General features: G+C 46.1%; 1 protein-coding gene across 2 annotated transcripts in view; it reads right to left on the reverse strand.

Moving 5' to 3' along the window:
• itga9 (integrin, alpha 9) overlaps window positions 1-26,056 on the reverse strand; it is a 499,978-nt gene that overhangs the window by 372,973 nt on the left and 100,949 nt on the right. For both annotated transcript variants that reach the window (XM_070889429.1, XM_070889419.1), the window contains exons 9-12: window positions 21,313-21,450; window positions 18,770-18,875; window positions 12,252-12,346; window positions 1,581-1,671 (exon numbers count right to left, since the gene is read on the reverse strand). In XM_070889429.1, the coding sequence (XP_070745530.1) occupies window positions 1,581-1,671; window positions 12,252-12,346; window positions 18,770-18,875; window positions 21,313-21,450 (430 nt within the window). The remainder of the gene's footprint in view (window positions 1-1,580; window positions 1,672-12,251; window positions 12,347-18,769; window positions 18,876-21,312; window positions 21,451-26,056) is intronic.

The raw sequence follows: 26,056 nt of genomic DNA on the forward strand, positions 1-26,056 counted from the left end.
ACCAGTTGATGTGGTATATTTGGACTTTCAGAAGGCTTTCGACAAGGTCCCACACAAGAGATTAATGTGCAAAGTTAAAGCACATGGGATTGGGGGTAGTGTGCTGACGTGGATTGAGAACTGGTTGTCAGACAGGAAGCAAAGAGTAGGAGTAAACGGGTACTTTTCAGAATGGCAGGCAGTGACTAGTGGGGTGCCGCAAGGTTCTGTGCTGGGGCCCCAGCTGTTTACATTGTACATTAATGATTTAGACGAGGGGATTAAATGCAGTATCTCCAAATTTGCGGATGACACTAAGTTGGGTGGCAGTGTGAGCTGCGAGGAGGATGCTATTAGGCTGCAGAGTGACTTGGATAGGTTAGATGAGTGGGCAAATGTATGGCAGATGAAGTATAATGTGGATAAATGTGAGGTTATCCACTTTGGTGGTAAAAACAGAGAGACAGACTATTATCTGAATGGTGACAGATTAGGAAAAGGGAAGGTGCAACGAGACCTGGGTGTCATGGTACATCAGTCATTGAAGGTTAGCATGCAGGTACAGCAGGCGGTTAAGAAAGCAAATGGCATGTTGGCCTTCATAGTGAGGGGATTTGAATACAGGGGCAGGGAGGTGTTGCTACAGTTGGACAGGGCCTTGGTGAGGCCACACCTGGAGTATTGTGTACAGTTTTGGTCTCCTAACTTGAGGAAGGACATTCTTGCTATTGAGGGAGTGCAGCGAAGATTCACCAGACTGATTCCCGGGATGGCGGGACTGACCTATCAAGAAAGACTGGATCAACTGGGCTTGTCTTCACTGGAGTTCAGAAGAATGAGAGGGGACCTCATAGAAACGTTTAAAATTCTGACGGGATTGGATAGGTTAGATGCAGGAAGAATGTTCCCAATGTTGGGGAAGTCCAGAACCAGGGGTCACAGTCTGAGGATAAGGGGTAAGCCATTTAGGACCGAGATGAGGAGAAACTTCTTCACCCAGAGAGTGGTGAACCTGTGGAATTCTCTACCACAGAAAGTAGTTGAGGCCAATTCACTAAATATATTCAAAAGGGAGTTAGATGAAGTCCTTACTACTCGGGGGATCAAGGGTTATGGCAAGAAAGCAGGAAGGGGGTACTGAAGTTTCATGTTCAGCCATGAACTCATTGAATGGCGGTGCAGGCTAGAAGGGCTGAATGGCCTGCTCCTGCACCTATTTTCTATGTTTCTATGTTTCTATGTATGATCGAGTTGAGAAAGGGTTGAGAGGTATTCTGATCTGGTCCAGATTGCAATATAAACCAGGATTCTCTTCCTTGCTATTCCTCGACACCGACTGTAGAGTACTAAATATCCATTTGTACTCAAAACAGGCAGAATATATTGCAAACTGCTTCAGCAGTAAAGAATGCACATAAAACATGTCTTATAATGGAAACAAACTACATCCAAGTTCCAATCGACTGCAGAAAATGAAGCCAAAAGGATAAGCAAGCTGACATACTGAAACCAAACAGCTCAGTATAACCTTCAAAGATTTTGGCCAGGAGACAAGACACAACAAAACAAACATTTTTGAACATAGCTTTCAGCTCACATACCTGGATAAGCATTTCCATCCATGTCCAGTCCTCCCGATATAGACTGGCCAAACATGCGCAACAGCGGATTGATCGTCTGCCCGGAAAGCCTCTAGAGGAGTGAAGGTGCAACAGGCATTAGACAAACAAAAAGATAAATCTTTACTCTGAAGAGACTGCGCATGTGATTGTGGGGTGGGGACAAAGTTCTTGCTTCAGACGAGACATTAGCTAATATCATTTATGCATCTGTATTTTCGGCTTTGATGGTGGCAGGGCACTAAAGTTTGCGCCCGGGAACAGTTTGCACCTCAGTCATCAAAATTGGGCAGTTGGGCCCTGAGTCTGAGGCGCAGCATTAAGGGAGGTGTTGTACACCTCTCTTGGGTGTTAGCATAGGAAAATCCCAAGCTAAGGAGCAGGCCCAGTAGCACTCCGAGAGACACCTGGGGAGAAAAAAACCCTGAAAAAAACATGCCCAATACATAGCCTATGCCACAACAACATAAATCGCAAAAAAAATTCAAGAAAAAACAATCACACTTACCTTAGGACGGCATTACTTACCTCTCTGCAGTCGGTATAGGTTGTGTCATGTTTGTAACCACAATGTAACACCACTGTATTACTGTATACACTCAACTTAGATGCACACCTTGACCACAGGGGGTGAACTTGTGGGAGACACTCCTTACCTGATCACGCAGGTAGATAAAGGGAGGTCCCACACAGGGTCATCACTTCTTGAGTGCTGTAATAAAGAGTTAAGGTCACGGAGTGGCCTTGTACCTGGAATGTGCCTCGTGTGGTTTCATGCTGTAAGGACTTTACACTGGAGACGAGAAACGGGAATTCACGACCGACGAGAATGGCCACCGGTAGCACAGATGAACGGTACTGTGTTGGGGAAGACTGGAACGATTTTGTTGAGAGGCTTCAGCAAAGCTTTGTCACGAAAGACTGGCTGGGGGATGCAGCGGCCGACAAGCGACAGGCTCATCTCCTGACCAGCTGCGGACCAAAGACTTATGCGCTCATGAAGGACTTACTGGCACCCGAAAAGCCGTCGGAAAAAACCTTTGAAGAGCTTAGCAAGTTGATTGGGGAGCACCTCAAGCTGGCGAGCAGCATACACATGGCTCGACACAGATTCTACACCCACCGATGTCGTGAAGGACAGAGCATACCGGACTTTGTAACGGACCTCAGACGCTTGGCCAGCCTCTGTAAGTTCACAGACGCCTGCAGGGGGGAGATGCTAAGGGACTTCTTTATCGAGGGTATCAGTCATGCGGGAATTTTTCGCAAGTTAATTGAGACCAAGGACTTGAGCTTGGAAGCAGCGGTGTTGTTGGCTCAGACTTTCACGGCGGGGGAGGAAGAGATGAAAATGATTTACGCGCGCAATTCTGCCTCCAATGCGGCGATGGATCAGGGAGTCAACGTCCTCAATGCTACTCAGAGCCCCACGGGCAGGCAGGGGCAGCCCGACATTCATCAGGCAGTAATTGACTCCAGAGTAGGACCTCAACAGAGACAATGGCAGGCTGAATGGACATTCATGCCATCACAGTAGACAATGCGGCCTGGGATGGGGCCATTGACAACTACTAATAGGGTACTTAAGAGCAGTCAGAGGGACAGTCGGCGCAGAATTCCTGGCCACAGCCCTTTTGTCCCCAACAATGGAAACTTTAACTCGTGCTGGAGGTGTGGGGGAAAACACTCAGCTAGATCTTCCAGATTCCAACAGTATGTCTGCAGAAACTGCAACCTCAGTGGCCATTTAGCTCGAATGTGCAGAAAACCTGCAACCAGACTGATATATGAGGTAGATGGACCAGAAGAGGGTTCTGTGAGACAGGATGACTTTTGGGGCAAATCGATGGACGCCGAGATTCAGTTGGTCCATGCGGCGAATATTCACAGTTCATACACCAAAACGCCACCAATGATGATGAGGGTTTTATTGAACGGTATCCCAGTACGCATGGAGCTGGACACGGGGGCCAGCCAGTAACTCATGGGTGTTCAACAATTCGAGAAGCTATGGCCATTCAAAGCCAGTAGACCCAAATTAGAACATATCGAGACACAATTAAAGACTTACACCAAAGAAATCAATCCGGTGTTAGGCAGTGCAATGTTGGCTGTCACGCATGATGGCTTAGTGAACCGGCTGCCGCTCTGGATTGTCCCGGGCAATGGTCTCGCACTGTTGGGGAGGAGCTGGTTAGCCGAGATGAACTGGAAATGGGGGGATGTTCATGCAATGTCCTCGGTGGAGCGAAGTTCGTGCTCACAAGTCCTATAACAATTCGAGTCACTTTTCCAACTGGGCGTCGGGACTTTCAAAGGCACTAAAGTAGTGATACACATCACCCCGGACGCTAAGCCAGTGCACCACAAAGCCAGAGCAGTGCAGTATGTGATGCGGGAGAAATTCGAGAGCGAATTGGACCGGCTATTGCGAGAGGGCATCATCTCGCCTGTTGAATTCAGCGACTGAGTGATCCCCATCGTCCCCGTTCTTAAAGCGGATGGCTCTGTCAGGATCTGTGACGACTACAAGGCCACCATCAATCAGGTGTCCTTACAAGACCAATACCCGCTCCCAAGAGCGGAGGACCTCTTCGCCACGCTGGCAAGCAGCAAGCTGTTCACCAAGTTGGACCTCACTTCAGCCTATATGACCCAGGAACTGGCCGATGAATCTAAACTGCTGACCACCATCACCACGCACAAGGGACTGTTTGCATATAACAGGTGCCCGTTTGGCATTCGATCAGCGGCCGCAATTTTTCAACGCAATATGGAAAGCCTGCTTAAATCCATCCCTGGAATGATCGTATTCCAGGATGACATCCTCATCACGGGTCGAGACACCGAGGAACTTCTCCACAACCTGGAGGAGGTGCTACGCCGACTGGACCGGGTAGGCCTGTGACTCAAGAAGTCTAAATGCATGTTCTTAGCTCCCGAGGTTGAGTTTCTGGGCAGGAGGGTTGCTGCAGATGGGATTCGGCCCACCGAATCCAAAACAGAGGCGATTCATCGAGCACCCAGGCCCTGCAACACATCGGAGCTGCGTTCATTCCTGGGACTGTTGAACTATTTCGGGAACTTTCTGCCAAACTTGAGCACGTTGTTGGAGCCGCTACATGTGTTCCTGCGTAAGGGTTGCGATTGGTTTTGGGGGGACTGTCAGGAACGGACTTTTGATCGGGCGCGAAACCTACTATGTTCAAACAAGCTGTTGACCCTGTACAACCCTTGCAAAAGTTTAGTTCTGACATGTGATGCATCCTATGGGGTTATGGGGTTGGATGCGTGTTGCAGCAGGGTAATGTTGAGGGTCAGCTACAACCTGTGGCTTATGCCTCCAGGTCGCTCTCTCTCGAGCAGAACGGGGATATGGGATGGTTGAGAAGGATACGCTTGCATGTGTCTATGGTGTAAAGAAAATGCATCAGTACCTCTTTGGTAGGAAGTTTGAATTAGAGACGGACCATAAGCCACTCACATCCCTGTTGTCAGACAGCAAGGCTGTCAATGCCAACGCATCAGCTCGCATACACCGATGGGCTCTCACGCTAGCGGCCTATGACTACTCCATTTGGCACCGGCCCGGCACTGAAAATTGCGCTGATGTGCTCAGCAGGCTCCCACTGGCCACCACCGAGCAGCTGAGCAAAGCATTGAGATGGTCATGGCTGTCGATGTCTTCAACAGTGCAGGCTCCCCTATCACAGCCCGCCAGATCAAAATCTGGACAAACAGGGATCCCCTCCTATCCCTGATTAAGAAATGTGTCCTGACTGGTGATTGGGTGCCCACATACGGAGCATGCCCTGAGGAGGTCAGACCATTCCACAGACCGATGGATGAGCTCTCCATCCAAGCTGACTGCCTACTATGGGGCAGCCGGATAGTCATGCCCCAGAAGGGCAGGGAGGTGTTCATCAGGGAACTCCACAGTGAGCACCCAGGCATTATGATGATGAAGGCCATTGCCCGGTCACACGTTTGGTGGCCCGGAATTGACTCAGACCTGGAACACTGTGTTCACAGGTGCACGACATGTGCCCAGCTGTGCAATGCCCCCAGGGAGGCCCCGCTCACCATGTGGTCCTGGCCCACCAAGCCATGGTCACGCATTCACGTTGACTACGTGGGCCCGTTCATGGGGAAGATGTTCCTTATCGTTGTAGATGCATACTCGAAATGGATCGAGTGCATCATTCTGAATTCATGCACGTCATCTACCACCGTGGAAAGCCTACGTGCGATCTTCCATGGCTTGCTGGACATCCTGGTTAGTGATAATGGCCCGTGTTTCACGAGCTATGAATTCCGGGAATTTATGTCGGGCAATGGCACCAACCACGTCAGGACTGTGCAGTTCAAGCCAGCCTCCAATGGCCAGGCAGAATGTGCAGTCCAAATCGTTAAGCAAGGGTTGCTCAGGATTCAAGGACCCTCCCTACAATGCCGCCTATCACGCCTCCTGCTGGCCTATAGGTCCCGCCCACACTCGCTCACGGGGGTCCTGCCTGCAGAACTACTCATGAAACGGACACTCAAAACTCGGTTGTCCCTCATCCACCCAGTCCTGACCGACATAGTTGAGGGCAAGCGTAAGTCACAAAACGAGTACCATAATTCGAGGGGGAGATGTATAGAAATAAATGATCCTGTATTCATCCTCAATCGCGCCATGGGGCCCAAATGGCTCGAGGGTACCGTAATTGACAAAGAAGGGAATAGGGTCATTGTGGTAAAACTCAACAATGGCCAGATATGCCGTAAGCATCTGGACCAAGTAAAAAAAAGGTTCAGCAATGACACGGAGGAACCTGAAGAAGACCATGAGCTGGAGTTCACACTACTATCAGTGAACGAGCAACAAAAGCAATCAGAGGAATGCACAGTTCCTGAGGTCAGCCCAGACAGGCTGGATTCACCACAAGTGACAGACACTCACATCAGTGTCCAACAACCAGAGCCCCACTTGAAAGACTAAACCTATGATCCCAATAAGACTTTGGGGGGGAAGGTGATGTCATGTTTGTAACTACAATGAAACACCACTGTATTACTGTATATACTCAACTCAGATGCACACCTTGACCACAAGGGCTGAACTTGTGGGAGACACTCCTTACCTGATCACTCAGGTATATAAAGGCAGGTCCCACGCAGGGTTATCACTTCTGGAGTGCTGTAATAAAGAGTTAAGGTCATGGAGTGGCCTTGTCCATGGAATGTGCCTCGTGTGGTTTCATGCTGTAGAGTAAGGACTTTACAGGTTGGACTGCCCGATTTCCCAGACGGTCACAGCGGGCCGCACTTTGAGGTGTACGGGTCGGGTGGGAGTCCTAAAGCGTGCCGGTGTCACAATCAGGGGCGTTGCACACCAGCGCAGCTCTTCCAGGCGTGTAAAACCAGCCCCGAAAACCCCTGTGGGGCGCTGGAGGCTGACCGCCCAGACCTCACCACCACATTGCCGCCGTTCTGGGGCAATAAATGGAGCGCAAAGGACCGTAAAATCCAACCGCTGACATTTGAGTCGCCACGTGACCCCAGGCAGGGATTCCAGATACCACACCTCAGAGTAAGGCATAAAACAGCTCCATTACTAACTCACCTCCTGGCATCAATGGTCCCAAGTGCTATAATGTTAAGTATTGCCCAGTGATGCACGGGCACTGGCCATCATTGTGTCACTATGAGCTCTAAGTTGGTCAAGGAGACAATTCCACACACAGTACAAATCAGAAATGTTGTCTGTTTGACCGCAGTGACATTTCATTTCTCTCTGGACTACATCAGTACTGAAAGCCATAAAACAGTACCGACTTCATTGACGTGTCAACCTCGCCATAGCTCTCACGTCCTGAGCAGCAGTCAGGATTTGTTTTCAATGTCATTGATGAAATGAAAGAAGCAAGGTTGAGGTAGTTTTGGTAAAGGCCGGTGGTAAGTATCATTTTTATTGCTGGCCGAAAAGCGAGTGATAGCGATACAGCAACCCGTTTTACACCTCAAACGATTTTCTTGGTCACTGACATCAAGTGGGCGAGGTGTAAAACTGGCTGATTAAGTCTCTATCACCCATTTTTCACCCAGTAATAAAAGTGAAATTCACCCCCGCAGCATGCTGTCGCTCTATTCAGAAAATCAGAACAAATTCTCTTCTTTGGACTCTGTCACGTTCAATCAGAACTCACTCTTTAGACCAAAATGTGAGCCTAATCATAGAATCATAGAATAGTACAGGAGGCCATTTGCCCATCGAGTCTGCACCAGCTCTTTCGAAGAGCAATCCAGTTAGTCCCACCCCCCGACTCTATCCCCAGATCACTGCAATTTTTTCTCCTTCAAGTATTTATCCAATTCCCTTTTGAAAGCTACTACTGAATCTGTTTCGACCATCCTATCAGGCCATTATTGTCTTTTCCGATCCTTCATCCCTGGAACCATTCCAGTGAATCTCTTCTGTACCCTCTCTAAAACCTTCATGTCCTTCCTAAAGTGTGGTGCCCAAAATTGGATACAATACTCCAGCTGAGGCCGATCTAGTGTTTACATAGATTTAGCGTAACTTCCTGGCTTGTATTGGTACTTTATCAAACGCCTTTTGAAAGTCCATATACACATCATCAACTGCCCTGCCCTCATCCACCCTCTCTGTTACCTCATCAGAAAACTTAATCAAGTTAGTCCAACATGTTTTGCCCTTAACAAATCCCTGCTGACTCTCCTTTATTAGTCCATGCTTGTCTAAGTGGCTGTTAATTTTCTCCCGGATTATTGTTTCTAAAAGCTTCCCCACCACCGACGTTAAACTGATGGGCCTGTAAAATCCAAGTTTACCCTTCTCCCCTTTTTTTGAACAAGGGTGTAAGATTTGCAATCTTCCAGTCTTTTGGCACCACCACTATATTGGAGGATTGGAAAATTGTGACCAGCGCCTCTGCAATTTCTACCCTTGCTTTCCTCAGTAACCTAGGATGCATCCCATCCGGACCAGGTAACTTATCTACTTTAAGTACTACCAGCCTGTCTAGTACCTCCTATTTAACTATTTTTATCTCATCCAGGATCCCAACAAGCACCTTGTTTAGGGTGCCCCAGGACCATAAACGTTCTGTATTATTCTGTACCTGTTGACATACTAACATGTTTTTTCTGTTGTTGTACACTCACACACACACCTTGTAGGTCATCAATCCTTTAAGCACACGCTGTACAGAGCTGACCTCATGTCAGTAGCTGGCCTCTCCATTGCTTCCACAAACACATGGTTTTGATCACTTACAAGTGTTTATGAGCAAGGAATAGGCAATGAATTTAAAAGCACCCGTTGCAAGTTACCAGCTATTGCGTTCACTTAAACTTAAAGATTTATGATTTAAACTAAAGGAACCACTAGGACATTATGTACTTTTGTAATTGCTTTTACAGCATTCTAATTTTTTTAAATCACACAAGAAATCACAGAACAAGTCAAACATGCTTAGCTCTTCAACTTAATTTCCTCCACAGACTATGCCCCCGATATTTCCTCCACAGACTATGCCCCCGATATTTCCTCCACAGACTATGGCCCCGATATTTCCTCCACAGACTATGACCCCGATATTTCCTCCACAGACTATGGCCCCGATATTTCCTCCACAGACTATGGCCCCGATATTTCCTCCACAGACTATGGCCCCGATATTTCCTCCACAGACTATGGCCCCGATAATTCCCCCACAGACTATGCCCCCGATATTTCATCCACAGACTATGGCCCCGATAATTCCTCCACAGACTATGCCCCCGATATTTCCTCCACAGACTATGACCCCGATAATTCCTCCACAGACTATGACCCCGATAATTCCTCCACAGACTATGGCCCCGATAATTCCTCCACAGACTATGACCCCGATATTTCCTCCACAGACTATGACCCCGATAATTCCTCCACAGACTATGACCCCAATAATTCCTCCACAGACTATGGCCCCGATATTTCCTCCACAGACTATGACCCCGATAATTCCTCCACAGACTATGACCCCGATAATTCCCCCACAGACTATGGCCCCGATAATTCCTCCACAGACTATGACCCCGATATTTCCTCCACAGACTATGACCCCGATAATTCCTCCACAGACTATGACCCCAATAATTCCTCCACAGACTATGGCCCCGATATTTCCTCCACAGACTATGACCCCGATAATTCCTCCACAGACTATGACCCCGATATTTCCTCCACGGACTATGACCCCGATAATTCCTCCACAGACTATGACCCCGATAATTCCTCCACAGACTATGACCCCGATAATTCCTCCACAGACTATGACCCCGATAATTCCTCCACAGACTATGACCCCGATAATTCCTCCACAGACTATGACCCCGATAATTCCTCCACAGACTATGACCCCGATAATTCCTCCACAGACTATGACCCCGATATTTCCTCCACGGACTATGGTCCTGATATTTCCTCCACAGACTATGACCCCAATAATTCCTCCACAGACTATGACCCCGATATTTCCTCCACGGACTATGGTCCTGATATTTCCTCCACGGACTATGACCCCAATAATTCCTCCACAGACTATGACCCCGATATTTCCTCCACAGACTATGACCCCGATAATTCCTCCACAGACTATGACCCCAATAATTCCTCCACAGACTATGACCCCGATATTTCCTCCACAGACTAAGGCCCCGATATTTCCTCCACGGGCTATGGTCCTGATAATTCCTTCACGGACTATGACCCCGATATTTCCTCCACGGACTATGGTCCTGATAATTCCTCCACAGACTATGACCCCGATAATTCCTCCACAGACTATGACCCCGATAATTCCTCCACAAACTATGACCCCGATATTTCCTCCACAGACTATGACCCCAATATTTCCTCCACAGACTATGACCCTAATATTTCCTCCACAGACTATGACCCCGATATTTCCTCCACGGACTATGGTCCTGATAATTCCTCCACAGACTATGACCCCGATATTTCCTCCACAGACTATGACCCCGATATTTCCTCCACGGACTATGGTCCTGATAATTCCTCCACAGACTATAGCCCCGATATTTCCTCCACAGACTATGACCCCGATAATTCCCCCACAGACTATGGCCCCGATATTTCCTCCACAGACTATGACCCCGATAATTCCTCCACAGACTATGGCCCCGATATTTCCTCCACAGACTATGGCCCCGATATTTCCTCCACGGACTATGACCCCGATAATTCCTCCACAGACTATGACCCCGATAATTCCCCCACAGACTATGGCCCCGATATTTCCTCCACAGACTATGACCCCGATAATTCCTCCACAGACTATGGCCCCGATATTTCCTCCACAGACTATGGCCCCGATATTTCCTCCACGGACTATGACCCCGATAATTCCTCCACAGACTATGGCCCCGATATTAATTTGAATACGGTAGGGAGTGGAAGGGTCTGTTTTGCGATCAGGAAACCCAGAAGAACGGGATTGTCTCAGACCCTGCAGAATTTAACGGTAGGACCCGATTAACATTTTTTGTCTCCATTTCCCAGCTGCAGCCAGCCAGATTCTGAGGTTTATAGCATAGATGGTGGCCTTTCGGCCCATCATGCCCATGCCGGCTCCTTGCTGGAGCAATCCAAAAATACTATCACTGTCCTGCTCTCTTCTCATAGCCCTCTATCTTCCTCTGCTCCAAAATATATTGATCCAGTACCACAACCTCTCCCTTAAAGGATGCAATGGTCTCTGCCTCAAACTGTTCCTTGTTCCAATAGCCTTCTGTGCAAAGCAATATCTCCTAATCACACCCCTCACTAGCTTAGTGACAATATTGAGTTGATGAGTCCTTGTTAGACACATTAAATAGTCAATCCACGGTCAAATGTCACCCAAAAACAATAACGTGTTTTCAAAGCTTAGCACTCGTCTTAAATCTGTTGAGTATTTTCTGTTGTTTTCTATTTAGAGAAACTCAGTGATAAATGGAGTAGAGTTAAATAGATTTACAGATGACTGTTTTGCTCCGAAGTTTTAGAAATCTTAATCTCAGTGCACTATCTGTGCATTGATCAGGATACAACTGTAATTCATGTGTTTTGTAGTGAGTTACTTGAAAGCTACAGCAGCAAATTCCTGAAAATCTCTGTGGTGTAAAACTCACACTCGGTACTTTAACATTGGCTGTCAATTCACAATTGGACCCTTGTATAAAATGTTCACATGGGTCAAGAAAACACAACCTGTACAGTGAATTTTATAGTATCTATTACATGCAAAGGTTTATCACAATCTGTAGCTAGTGGTGTTCACTGATCACATTCTTTATCCACAGATGTTTAAATCATAATATACTGTTTGATCTTCCTTCAAAATGAAACCAAATCAGGCATTTGCACTCCCTACTAAAACATACAGCAAGGGTCTTTCCTCTCCACTAGAAAGTGAGTGGAACATTGACAGACACTGGCACTGCCATCAGAAATTTGGGAAGTGATGGCTGGTGATGATGAGCCACCTCAGATCTGCCCCAACTAGGACAGAACAGGAGAGGAAAATCTACCTATAATATACTTCATACTCAGTGCAAAAGGATGTAGCCCTGATATAGTTAGTGAAATCAATGAGCAGTTACCATTGAATATTTGGAGACTATTCCATTGGCATCTCCGTGGTAAATGTAGACAGCTCCTCCATAATCATTTTCATTGGGCGCTCCAATCGCAACATCTGAAAAGAAAATGTTTTACAGTAACAGCAGGTGATTATGGTACTGAACTAGAGCCTAGTGGTTATTGGTACACCCATAATAAAAGATGAAACTGAGTACTGTGTACAATGAGCAAGTGTGACCTTAGCTCCTTTAATAAGACTCCAGAGTGCAGGTACCTCGTGGGTGACCTGCTTATATACCGTGCTCCCAAGGGATGCTGGGATCCCTTGGGACTCCAACAGGTGGGCCCTCTGGTGGTCAGGTGTTACCCAGGTTACAAGGGGTTAAATACATATCATCATTCCCCCGTGAAGTCAACAATATACTTATTTACAAGGTGAGACGAACTAGGGCTTTTCACTCCCTTGTCAATCGTCTTGGTACAAATGCGGGTGTGGGTGAGTTGGTCAGTTCTTCACTGGGCTGTTGGGCAGCCGGCCTTGCCAGGCTGCTGGGGATGGTGAGTTTGGCTTCGTGGTCAGCCATGATGTCAGTTGCCACTTGTGTGTGTGTTGGAGGGTCAAAGTTGATGGTGTCTTCTTCGGGTTGTTCGTAGCTGTTGGTGAATCGCAATTTGATTTGGTCCAAATGTTTTCTGTACATTTGTCAATTGGCCAATTTGACCTGGAACACCCTACTCCCCTCTTTGGCTGTGACCGTGCCAGCGAGCCATTTGGGACCATGTCCATAATTGAGCACAAACACAGGATCATTGATCTCAAATATCGCGTGACAAATTTGCGCGGTCATGGTACACACTTTGTTGATGCCGCTTGCCCTCCACGTAGTCATGGAGATCAGGGTGGACAAGAGAGAGCCTTGTTTTTAGCACCCTTTTCATGAGCAGCTTGACTGGGGGAACCCCAGTGAGTGAGTGGGGTCTGGTGCGGTAGCTGAGCAGCACTCAGGACAGCCGGGTCTGCAGGGACCCTTCCGACATTAGTTTCAAGCTTTGCTTGATTGTCTGACCTGCCCGTTCTGCCTGGCTGTTGGATGCGGATTTGAATGGGGAAGATGTGACGTGTTTGATCCTGTTGCAGGTCATGAATTTCTTGAATTCAGCACTGGTGAAGCACGGCCCATTTTCGCTGACTAGGACATCAATTAAGCTGTGCTTGGCAAACATGGCTCATAGGCTTTCAATAGTGGACGTGAACGTGCTTACAGACATTATTGCACATTCAATCCATATTGAGTAGGTGTCCACGACAACCAAAAACATTTTGCCTAGAAATAGGCCCACAAAGTCCACGTGAATCCTCGACCACGGTTTGGAGGGCCACGACCACAAACTTAGCGGTGCCTCTCTGGGTGCATTACTCAACTGAGAGCAAGTGTTGCACTGGCGCACGCATGACTCTAAATCTGAGTCGATCCAGGCCAACACACATGGGATCTGGCTATGGCTTTCATCATTACAATGCCTGGGTGGGTACTGTGCAGTTCACATATGAATGTATCTCTGCCTTTCTTGGGCAAGACCACGCGATTGCCCCACAACAGACAGTCCGCCTGCAGGAACAACTCGTCTTTACGTCTGTGGAACGGCTTAATTGCCTCCTGCATCTCCGCTGGGACACCGGACCTGCTCCCATAGAGGACACAGTTTTTTTACCAAGGACAGTAAAGGATCCTGGCTGGTCCAGATCTGATCTGGTGAGCCGTAACGGGGGACTTTGCTTTCTCAAATGCCTCCATGACCATGAGCAGGTCCGCTGGCTATGCCATTTCCACCCTAGTGGAGGGGAATGGCAGCCGACAGAGCATCTGTGCAGTTCCCTGTGCCCAGTCTGTGGCGGATTACATAGTTGTATGCTGACAGCGTGAGTGCCCATCTTTGGATGCAGGCAGAGGCATTGGTATCAATCTCTTTGCTCTCAGAGAACAGCGATATGAGTGGCTTGTAGTCAGTTTCAAGCTCAAACATGAGGCCAAATAAGTACTGGTGCATTTTTTTTACCCCGTAAATGCATGCCAGAGCCTCTTTTTCAACCATGCTGTAGGCCCTTTCGGCCTTGGACAAACTCCTGGACGCATAAGCGACCGTTTGCAAAATCCCCACTTCGTTAGCCTGTTGTAACACACACCTGACCCCGTATGACGATGCATCGCAAGTTAGCACTAATCGTTTACAAGGGTTATACAGGACAAGCAGTTTGTTAGAACACAACAGATTTCTGGCTTTCTTAAAGGCAGCCTCTTGTGAATTCTCCCATACCCAGTTGTCTCCCTTGCGCAGTAGCACATGTAGGGGTTCTAGCAGGGTGCTTACCCCAGGTAGGAAATTACCGAAATAGTTAATGAGTCCCAGGAACGATCGTAGCTCCATCACGTTCTGTGGTTTCGGTGCGTTGTTGATGTCTTCCGTCTTGGCGTCGGTGGGTCTGATGCCGTCTGCCGCGATTCTTCTTCCCAAGAACTCGATCTCCCGCGCCAGGAAAACACACTTCCGAGCGTTTCAACCTGAGCCCCATGCGATCCGACTAAGAACCTCTTCCAGATTCTTCAAGTGCTCAATGGTGTCCCGACCTGTAACCAGTATGTCGTCCTGGAAAACCTCGGTGCGAGGAACCGACTTTAGCAGGCTCTCCATATTCCACTGGAAGATAGCCGCGGCCTAGCGAATCCCAAAGGGGCACCGGTTATAGATGAACAGACCTTTGTGCGCGTTGATGCAGGTGAGGCCTTTCGAGGACCCCTTCAGCTCCTGCGTCATGTAGGCCGAGGTCAGGTCCAGCTTGGTGAACATCTTCTCTCCAGCCAGGGTCGCAAATAGGTCGTCTGCCTTGGGTAGCGGGTACTGGTCCTGCAGCGAAAAACAGTTGATCGTTACTTTATAGTCCCCACAAATTCTAACCGTGCCGTCCTCTTTAAGTACCGGGACAATCGGACTAGCCCAGTCATTGAATTCCACGGGGCGATTATGCCTTCTCGCTGCAGCCTGTCCAGCTCAATTTCCACTTTTTGACGCATCATATACGGTACCGCACATGCCTTATGGTGGATGGATCGTATACCGGGAACCAAATGGATCTGCACTCTCGCCCCCGAGAAGTTTCCAATGCCTGGCTCGAGCAGCGATGGGAACTTGCTCAGAACCTGGGCATATGAGGCATCGTCGACGGACGAAAGCGCTCGGATGTTGTCCCAGTTCCAGCAGATTTTCACAGCCAGCTTCTGCCAAACAACATGGGGCCATCTCCTGGCACAATCCACAGTGGGAGTTCGTGTACTGCTCTGTCATAGGAGACTTTGACTTCTGCACTGCCAATTACAGGGATTAGTTCCTTGCTGTAAGTCCTTAGTTTGGTGTGAATGGGGCTGAGCTTCTTTTTGCCCCACAGCCTGTCGAAGACCTTTTTACTCATTATGGACTGACTTGCACCCATGTCCAGTTCCATAGATACTGGAATACCATTCAGTTCAACTTTCAACATTATTGGTGGACATTTCATAGTGAATGTGTGTGCTCCGTACACTTCTGCCTCTTCAGTACGAGCCTCCAATTCAGCCTGATCCACAGTGGATCGACCTTCCTCTGCAACGTGGTGGTTTGCAGGGTTTGCAGGGTTTGCAGCTCGCCTGCACATTCGCAGGAGTTGTCCCATTGTTCTGCAACCGTTGCACGCATAGTGCTTGAAGCGGCATTAATGAGGCTGATGATCACCTCCACAACGTCAATGTTAACTGCCTCGCATTAACGATTGATGGCGGACTCTGGGTCATCTGAGGTCAGGCAGCAGCAGCCGGCATGTATGTTCTGCCATGTATATTTCTGCTCGAAACCGACGTTACTTTATGCACAGTACTGGCCGGGACTTCTTTACTCTGCGAAATTTGTTTGGTGTTGTCACTGGAGGACATAAATGCCTGGGCTATCGTTATGGTTTTACTTACAGTCGGAATTTCTACAGTCAACAGTTTGCGAAGGATTGTCTCATGGCCAATGCCCAGTACAAAAAGGTCTCTAAGCATTTGTTCTAGGACTCCCTCAAACTCACAATGTCCTGCGAGGCGCCTTAGTTCGGCAATATAGCTCGCCACTTCCTGACCCTCCGATAGTTGACACGTGTAGAACCGATATCTTGCCATCAAAATGCTTTCCATAGGATTTAGGTGCTCCTGGACCAGCTTACACAATTCTTCATAGGGTTTCTCTCTTGGTTTTGCCGGAGCTAGGAGATTCTTCATGAGGCCCCACAGACAGTTAGGAGGATCGCCCTTCGTTTGGTAGCATTCTCGTCCCCTTCCAGCTCATTGGCCACGAAGTATTGGTCGAGTCTCTCCACGGAGGCTTCCCAATCATCCCTTTCTGAGAACTTCTCCAGGATACTGACTGCTCGTTGCATTTTAGCACAGTTGTTCATTACCTCGTTGCAAATTGGTACACTCATAATAAAGGATGAAACGGAGTACTGTGTACAATGAGCAAGTGTGACCTTAGCTCCTTCAATAAGACTCCAGAGTGCAGGTACCTCGTGGGCGGCCTGCTTATATACCGTGGTCAGGTGTTACACAGGTTACAAGGGGTTAAATACATAACATTTATGGTACTGGACTGGGGCCTAGTGGTTATGGTATTGGACTATCAATCCAGAGGTCATGGATTCTAATTGCACCATGGCGAGTTATGAATTCAAATTCAATACATCTGGTAATGTGTAGGCTGGCACCCGAAAAGTGACCATGAAAGCCATTAGATTGTTGTAAGAACAAAACTGCTTACTAATGTCCTTCAAAGCTGGGACCTGCCAGTCTACCTGATCTGGTCTATGTGCGACTTTAGTCCCACACTATGTGGTTGACTCTTAATGCCCCATGGCCAATGAGGGATGGGCAATAAATATTGCTAACTTGTCACTGTCACCCACACACATAAATGCATTAAAAAGCTTTCCTGCTTCTTATTTAGCTCATCCTTCAGTCCTTTGAATTTGCCTTTATAATATTATAGGATAGACTATTATAAATTTGTGTTCCCGGTGTGAAACTTCACTCATATAAACAGAAATTCAGGCACATGGATCAGCGAGTCCCAAAGGATTTTCCAAAATTATTCCCGATCAGGGAAATACCATGCCTGCGGCTCAAATTTGTAAGATTGACCTGATGCTAACCAGCCTAGAATGTGATGCTTTATCAAAGTCTTTTGAAAGTCCATATACACAACATCAGCTGCACTGCCCTCATCCACCCTCTCTGTTACCTCATCAAAAAATTCAATCCATTTAGTCAAACACAATTTGTCCTCAAAAAATCCGTGCTGGCTCTCCTTTATTAGTCCATGCTTGTCCAAATGGCTGTTAATTTTCTCCCAGATTATTGTTTTTAAAAACTTCCCTACCACTGATGTTAAACTGACTGACCTGTAATTGCCAGGTTTATCCTTCTTCCATTTATTGAACAAGGGTATAACATTTTCAATCCCCCATCCTTTGGTACCACTCCCGTAACTAAGGAGGATTCGAAGATTGTGGCCAGTAATTTTGTTCTAGATTTCTCCTTGTCCTTCTCCATAACTAATCCAAATCTTACAATATTATGATCAATATTCCCGAGATGTTCTCCAACTGTGACATTCTCCACTTGACCCACTTCATTCCCCAGGAAAAGATCAAGCAATGCCTCCTTCCTCGTTGGGCAGGAAACATACCGATCAAGAAAATTCTCCTGAACACACTTCAGAAATTCCTCCCCTTCTCTACCCCTTAACACAATCACTGCTCCATTCAATATTGGGTAGTTAAAGTCTACCACGATCACTACTCTATGGTTCATGAACCTCTCAGTCATTTCTTTGCAAATACGTTCCTCTATATCCATCCCACTATTTGGTGGCCTATAAAATACAAGTAACGTAATAACTCCTTTATTGTGTCTCAACTCCAACCAAATAGATTTTGTCATTGATCCCTGAAGGGCATTCTCTTGGATATATACTTGAAAAGGAAAAAATTGCAAGGCCACGAGAAAGAATGGGACTAATTGTATAGCTCTTTCAAAGAGCTGGCACAGGCACTATAGACAGAATGGCCTCCTCCTATGTTGCATGATTCTATGAACTGAGGCCTTTTGTCTCCCTTTTTGTAAGTGAGAGCAGCTTTCTTCTACAACTGTTGTTAAATTGGCTAACAAAGTTCTAAAAGACTAGTTCTCCAGCCAATCAGAATCTTACTTATTAAAGACTGACATGGTCAAATATTGATGCAAAAATCACACCTGAAACAAAAGATATTACTGGTACTGAATAAACTCAGTGGTGAATCCTGCAGCCTAGTGAATTGTGGTTTAATATTTTAAAATTGGAACACCATGAAGATGGTGAATAAAGGGAATAGGCAAAGAGCTGGCAAACTTAATTTGGCAAAATGGGAAGAAAATTAATATATTTTGATAAGCTTTACTAATTTTGATTGATGAACATATTAGGAAGTACTGACCTGGAAACCCATCATCATCAATGTCGCCCAGAGATCCAATGCTCTCTCCAAAGTGAGCATTGTACATGCCGTCTCCCCTCAAAGGCGGCTGTTCCTCCAGTGCTGCCTATAAACAGGAAATAAGGCGTGGTGAGAAAAACGTGTTCTCTGACCTGCTTGTCCAAGACCAGGTGGCATTCTGCTCCCTTCAGGAAACATCTGCTCTGTGCTCTGGAAGACTCCAGACTGAATTTCACGAAAAAGGTAAGAGCATTTTATCATTGTTCTTAAAAACATCCCATTACTTGTGGAGCTTTGTTTGATCCTGATATAGTTCCATTTCTGTGAAACATTTCTTTGAAACCTTTTCTTTACTGTGCCAAGATGAACAAACTAAATGTTACTTCTAGTTCAGTCAATAAGGAATCATCTGCTTGCAGTCATTTTGCAGTAAAGTCAGGCAACGGCATGATGTACTTGTAAAGAAGATGGCAATGGAACTTTCCTAATTCAATTATATTTATTTTCTTCCCATCCTTCCTGCAAAGGCACCTTTGATGTTCGCCAGTGCCTCATTTCCCAAATCCTCACTCTGACCCTTCTCCCTCTTCTCACAGTGATGACACAATCGTGTTTGCCCTCACTTTCCATCCCACTTCCATCCACACCCGGCGTATCATCTTCCCCATTCCAGCCAGTGATCCAAGTACCAAGCACGCCTTTCCATCCACTCCAGGCTTTCCAAAGGGTCTATTTCCTCTGCAACATCTTCATTCACTCTTCTGTCAGCCCCACTACTGCTGCTCATTCCCATGCCATCACATTTGTCTTAAATCTCTTACATTCTTGTATCAGGGCCCTCGTTCTTGACCCCTCAACTAGGGAGATGTGGGAAATGGGGCACTGGCAATCAATAGCAGAGTCTTTGCAGGAAGGATGGGAAGATGGGAAGAAGAAAAGGATAATTGGAGTGAACGCATAGCATAAAGTTCAAATGTCCTCAAACAGAAAAAAACAGCTCTGTTTTAGATCTTTTATCAAATAAGAATATTTATCAGTACCTTTTTAAACTCTATATGATTATTTGGAGAGCAATCTAGAGGGGAAGGCAATGAAACACCTGTATTGCAACACCTGTCCCCTTACCCCCATGTGAGATAGCAATTTACTTGTATTTTTTCCAAACTAGTACTTGCTGCTAATAATGTGATCTTCTCCACACTGCGGAGACCAAACACAGACCAATTCACTAAACCTCACTGTCTGTTCATAAGCGCGACAATGGGATGAACTTCAGTTTATTTTACAAAACTAAAGCAAATCCTTTGCAATAACCCATATGAACGTTCAAAATCACTTTTGAGTTAATGATCTAATGGCAAAATGTCACAAGACTCCAACGCCTAGAATTCGGATGGTTTGCACCACCTGTTAGTGCCATGAAATGGTGAAAAAGCATGGCCTCTTCTGTCAGCTGGTGGCAAGTTCCATGGAGACCGCCATTTTCGGCAGGACAGCAGCGCTGCCTTTGCCTGCTATCAGCAAAAGTATTTTAATGAGTTGGAGCGTGACGTCAATCAGCGTGCAATGCCGAATTGACACCAGCTCATCCACTTTGGAGTTCTCCGCTCGCATTGCTGCCCACGCTAATTGACGCAGTGTGTATGCAGGTCTTTCAGCAATGTTAACGGCCATGAGGAGTCTGTCAGGACTTGAGGATGGACAGCGGAACTTCAAAAGCCTCCTTTGCCAAGGTTCTTCTGTTAAACTTTCATTTTGTGCCCATCAGTGGTGGGTGGATGTGGGGGGCGGGGGCGGAGGATGGGCGGGGGGGGTGGAGTTGCATTCTCTGGCAGCTTTCCGGGAGGCCTACAGTGTTTGTATGTCAGTAAATCAATGTGTGAACTCTATTGCAATGATTAAAGATGATCTGTGATAAAATCTCTTTCATCTGCATTCATGTCATAAACATGGGGTGGCAGCTAATACTTTTGGGGCATGTACGGCAACTTTCTCCCTGTTCCCCTACAATGTGAGTGGAAGGCAGAGGCGACCTTTGGTCTCCTTCTGACAGTAGTGCTGCAAAAAGCGCGTTGCACTAGAAAATCATTGCCACCATGATAATGAGCAGGCAGTACCAAAATGCTGGTAGATTTCCAGTGTTGCCCAATTTCTAGGCCCGACATTTTAATCCAAAGGGCTAAAAAAAAATATTTTGCCACCAAATAAATGTGTTGATTACATTACGACATGTTATTTTGATCCTGCCATCTCAGAAAAGCCCAAAGAACTATTCAATTCACGGGGCTCTGAACCAGATATGGAGTGTTGCCTGATGCAGATGTGTATGATATGGTAGTCAATTTTCCAATGATTAATCTCCATGCCAGATTCTCCAATCCACACTGCCTGTTGAGCAAGTCTTTTATTAACTCTACACAGATCACAAGGGGTTTATCCCATTCAGTCTATTAAAATAAGCCTTCAAGCAGTGCAAAAGTGAACCATTGCCCCGCTGATGAACCCGGTTTCTTGGCCTTCATCTCTTATCTCTGTGAACTTACATTGCCCCTGTTGATGAACACAGTTACTTGGCCTTCATCTCTTATTTCCGTGAACATGGGGGCTCCAACCAGAAGATCTGAGTAACCATCAGAGTTCAAATCAACTGCGCATAGTGACGAGCCAAAGTAGGAGCCCATCTAGAATGAAGAGAGTCAAAATCATACATATATCTAGGGTAAATTATTCCACCACTCAATAAAAGCTTCAGTATAAGAGCAGTGACTTCACAATTCAATATAATATTGTAATCCTAGAGAGCATTTCTGTGCTTAATGGTTTAATACAAGAAAATGACAAGCTCGGTTGTATGAAAATCAGTTGCTGAATGAAGCAGGCGATATGCTTTATCCCACGTACCTCAGTAATATTTTGTTTAATTTCAATTTAAAAGTGTTCTGAGCGAGAAGCCTTTCCCATTGAAAACATATATTGGACTTGCATTGAGCAAGATTTTCCAAACATTTAAAATGAATGGTCAGTAAATTGTGTGGGGCACACGCCTGAATTTCCGATCTGTGCTGGTGGTGATTCAGGCTCCCTAACAGCGGCAGGAAGTCAGAAAATAATGCCTTTAGTTTAAAATACTGCGCCATTATCATATTTATGAAGGTGTCAGTCATTGGATAGAATGTTTTTGTTATTTGTTCATGGGATGTGGGCATCACTGGCAAGGCCAGCATTTATTGCTCATCAATAATTGCCCTTGAGAAGGTGGTGGTGAGCCGCCTTCTTGAACCGCTGCAGTCCACGTGGTGAAGGTACTCTCACAGTGCTATTAGGGAGGGAATTCCAGGATTTTGACTCAGGAACGATGAAGGAATGATGATATATTTCTAAGTCTGGATGGTGTGTAACTTGGAGGGGAACATGGAGGTGATGGTGTTCCCATGTACCTGCTGCCCTTGTCCTTCTAGGTGGTAGAGGTTTTGGGTTTAGGAGGTGCTGTCGAAGAAGCCTTAGGGAGTTACTGCAGTGCATCTTATAGATGGTACACACTGCAGTCACAGTACACCAGTGGTGGAAGGAGCGAATGTTTAAGATGGTGGATGGGGTGTCAATCCAGCGAGCTGCTTTGTCCTGGATGGTGACGAGCTTCTTGAGTGTTGTTAGAGCTGCACTCATCCAGGTAAGTGGAGAGTATTCCATCACACTCCTGACTTGTGCCTTGTAGATGGTGGAAAGGCTTTGGGGAGTCAGGAGGTGAGTCACTCACCATAGAATACCCAGCCTCTAACCTGCTCTTGTTATTTATGCACATTATTTATTTGCCTGGTTCAGTTAATTTTTTTCGATAGTGATCCCCAAGATGTTGATGGTGGGGGATTCGACGATGGTTATGCCATTGAATGTCAAGGGGAAGTGGTTAGACTCTCTCTGGTTGGAGATAGTCATTGTCTGGCATTTGTTTGGCATGAATGTTACTTGCCACTTACCCCAAGCCTGAATGTCGTCCAGGTCTTGCTGCATGCGGGCACGGATTGCTTCACTATCTGAGGAGTTGCGAATGGAATTGAACACTGTGCAGTCATCAGCGAACATCCCCCTTTCTGACCATATGATGGAGAGAAGGTTATTGATGAAGCAACTAAAGATAGTTGGGCCTAGGACACTGCCCTGAGGAACTCCTGCAGTGATGTCCTGGGGCTGAGATGATTAACCTCCAAAACCACAACCATGTTTGAATGTTTGCTCAAATTATGCACACAAAACCCTTGATAAAGTACTTTGAGTCCAACCAATAGATTGGTATTTTCCACTCTGTTGGAACATACACTACTTAGCGATGACTGATCATTATACTTTTTAACATATTCAGCACTCTTTAAGGAGTGGTGCTTCACAATACACAGGGGAAAACTGCAGTGAGTTTTAAACCCAGGCAAGCAAAAACAGTTAATGCAACTGTACCACAGTCAAATTTTCCATGTCTGTGCCCTGTGACCTGTGCCTGACCTGTTGTTGGTGCACAGGCTCAAGCAGGCAGCAACTTCCTTTCTGGCAAGATAACAATGTAGTGCATCTTTGGAAGTACACAAGGGATCCCACCCGATAATAAGGAAAAAGACCTGGGAAGGGTTTGCTTCAAAAGTCACCTCGCAGATCAAAAACTGGGATTGTCAGTCAAGTGCAGCTCAATAATGTTTGCGAATGTGTACCTTACTGCCAGACAAAATCTCATGAAGGAAACTAGGCGCAGTCCTGTCCTTCCATCCCCTCTCCCACCCCAAGCTGACATCATTGTTCCCAAAGATCTATCTCCATTATCATAGTAAACGTTGGGGTAGCAGGAAGTGATTCTAGCCAGCAAGGGAGAGATTGTCAGGGAGGTCAGCCATCAATGCAGTTAATGTCTTTCACTGTTAGACGCAGTTACAGTCAATGATTGTATAGTGTGTTCATCCGGACTCTCGAGGGGGAACTAGGAACAAAGATTACGTGGTGCTTGTATCACTTGTAACAACCAAGGACTTTTCCTGCAAATAGATCAGTGTTTACAAAGAAAAATAACTTATTTTGGTGGCAACAATGCTTCAAAAACATTCATGAGAGTTTTGTTGAAAATGATGGATAAATTCAAGGGATATAAATATGATTAATTAAGTTCTGTATGGCACAAAGACTTCATTCAGCTGTAAGCCCGTGTATGTCTGAAGTGAGTCAACAACTATAAATCCAGTGTATCCATCCATGTAATAGTGTGCTTCTAACTAGTAATATGCGGGCTCATTACTAACCCATTTACATCTAAAACTAAAGCAGTGGGAACAAAATTGCAAAAGAAAGTGAGCCACCCACTATGGCTGGAGGTCTGTCCGTTCCAATTTTCAGACAGATCTAGATCTAGGCGGCCAGAGCATATCAGGGTCAAATTATGGAGTTGAGAGCCCAATGCCATCTTCATCTCTGCCTGCATAACTATTGATAATCCTTCAACTCGCCCTCAAACCATGGGTGCTACAGGTTGGGAGGCAGTCATTGCACAACTGCCCCTGTTGTAGAGCTGCAGCTCAGCACTCTCACTGATCTGCAGGAGAGCAGACTGCAACTAAAGCCTCTATCCATTCAGTCTCCCTGCCCAAGGTGGAGGAGATGGTGGAGCGCAGAGACTGCTTGGCTTTAATATGAGAATCCCTGAGAGATACTACAGTTGGTGCCACAGATTCCTGCAAGGAGAGCCCAGCTGTAGCACCATGGTTGACTGCAGAGTTTCAACGCCATATGCCTGAGCCCCAGACAAGTTTGTAGTTGTCTCCTTTACGCTGACCGACATGCTGCAGACGCTCCCCACCAAGCAGTCCAATTCACAGAGCAAATGTTGGTGCACAGACAGCCCCTAAAATCTGCATCTCTGCCCTCTTCAGCCAGGCTAAGATGTGAGCTTGCCCTCCATGAGTATGTCCTGGTGTCCGTTCAACCTGCACCTACTCCTGCTCACTTGTGCTTGGTGAATCATCCAGAGTCCATCCCTCTAGCTATCTATACCATGCTAATGCTGATTTCTGTGCTGGTGCTTGAAAGAGCAAGAGACAGTGCAACTTCAGCTATGTCAATGCAGTTGTTCTTTTATGTCATTAATTAAATGGGTTAGCAATCTGCCTTACTCTCTGACCAGTTTTAAGACTTTGCAGATGTTGCTATTTCTGTCATAACAACGTTTCTATTTAGATGGTTGTTTGAAAAGAAAAGGCATTAAATGTATTTTTGTCTCTGATGTAAATAAAATGACAACTGCTGGATTACTGCTGTAATATCCCCACCATATCAATATTTAAAATTTTTCTTTCACTAGCTTGTGAAACACTGCTGGAGTAATTTGAATTTGATTTTAGAAAAGATATATAGATCAATGAGTGAGCACAGCCGAAATAAACGGAGCACTTACAATGCTATAACCAACAACTTTGAATTTGACATTAATGTAAACAGACAATGGTTATCCATTTTTGCCCAATATAAGCTAAGCTAAACATAGGTGTTTTTAGTGGTGGGGTCGGAATGCAGTTCAAGAGTGAAAATTCTTAAAATCTTCATTATAAAGCCAATGAAGACTGTAAACAGCATTAAAATACCTTTTGAAAATTACTGGCAGTTGTATATTAGAATGTATATTGAAGATTAAACACATGGATAACTTAAGTGAAAGACCGGGAGGTACAATGGGTTAAAAATATTGTCCTTTGGAACTATGATCAAACCTAGTCCACCTCAAAAGCTCTTAACTCTGCACAAAATCTCCGCCCTTTCTAAGCCTTAGGTACCACTCCCCTACTTGGGAAAAGTCTTCTGGCATCTCAGTCACACTTTTGAATAGGATATGAGAAGAGATTGGTCATCTGATAGGCTTTTCTCATCTCTAACACTTTTAACTTGGCTAAAAGGGTTAAATTATGAGGACAGGTTACATAAAAACATAGAAAATAGAAGCAGTAGTAGGTCATTCGGCCCTTCGAGCCTGCACTGCCATTCAATATGATCATGGCTGATCTTCTATCTCAACATCATATTCCCGCTTTCTCCCCATACCCCTTGATACCTTCCGTGTCTAGAAATCTATCTATCTCCCTCTTAAATATATTTAGTGACTTGGCCTCCACAGTCTTCTGTGGTAGAGAATTCCACAGGTTCACCACCCTCTGAGTGAAAACATTTCTCCACATCTCGGTCCTAAATTTCCTACCCGTATCCTGAGACTGTGACCCCTTGTTCTAGACTTCCCAGCCAGTCTATCCTCCCCGCATCCAG

This window comes from Pristiophorus japonicus, chromosome 1 (genome assembly GCF_044704955.1).
Source record: "Pristiophorus japonicus isolate sPriJap1 chromosome 1, sPriJap1.hap1, whole genome shotgun sequence".
Taxonomy (NCBI): Eukaryota; Metazoa; Chordata; class Chondrichthyes; family Pristiophoridae; genus Pristiophorus; species Pristiophorus japonicus.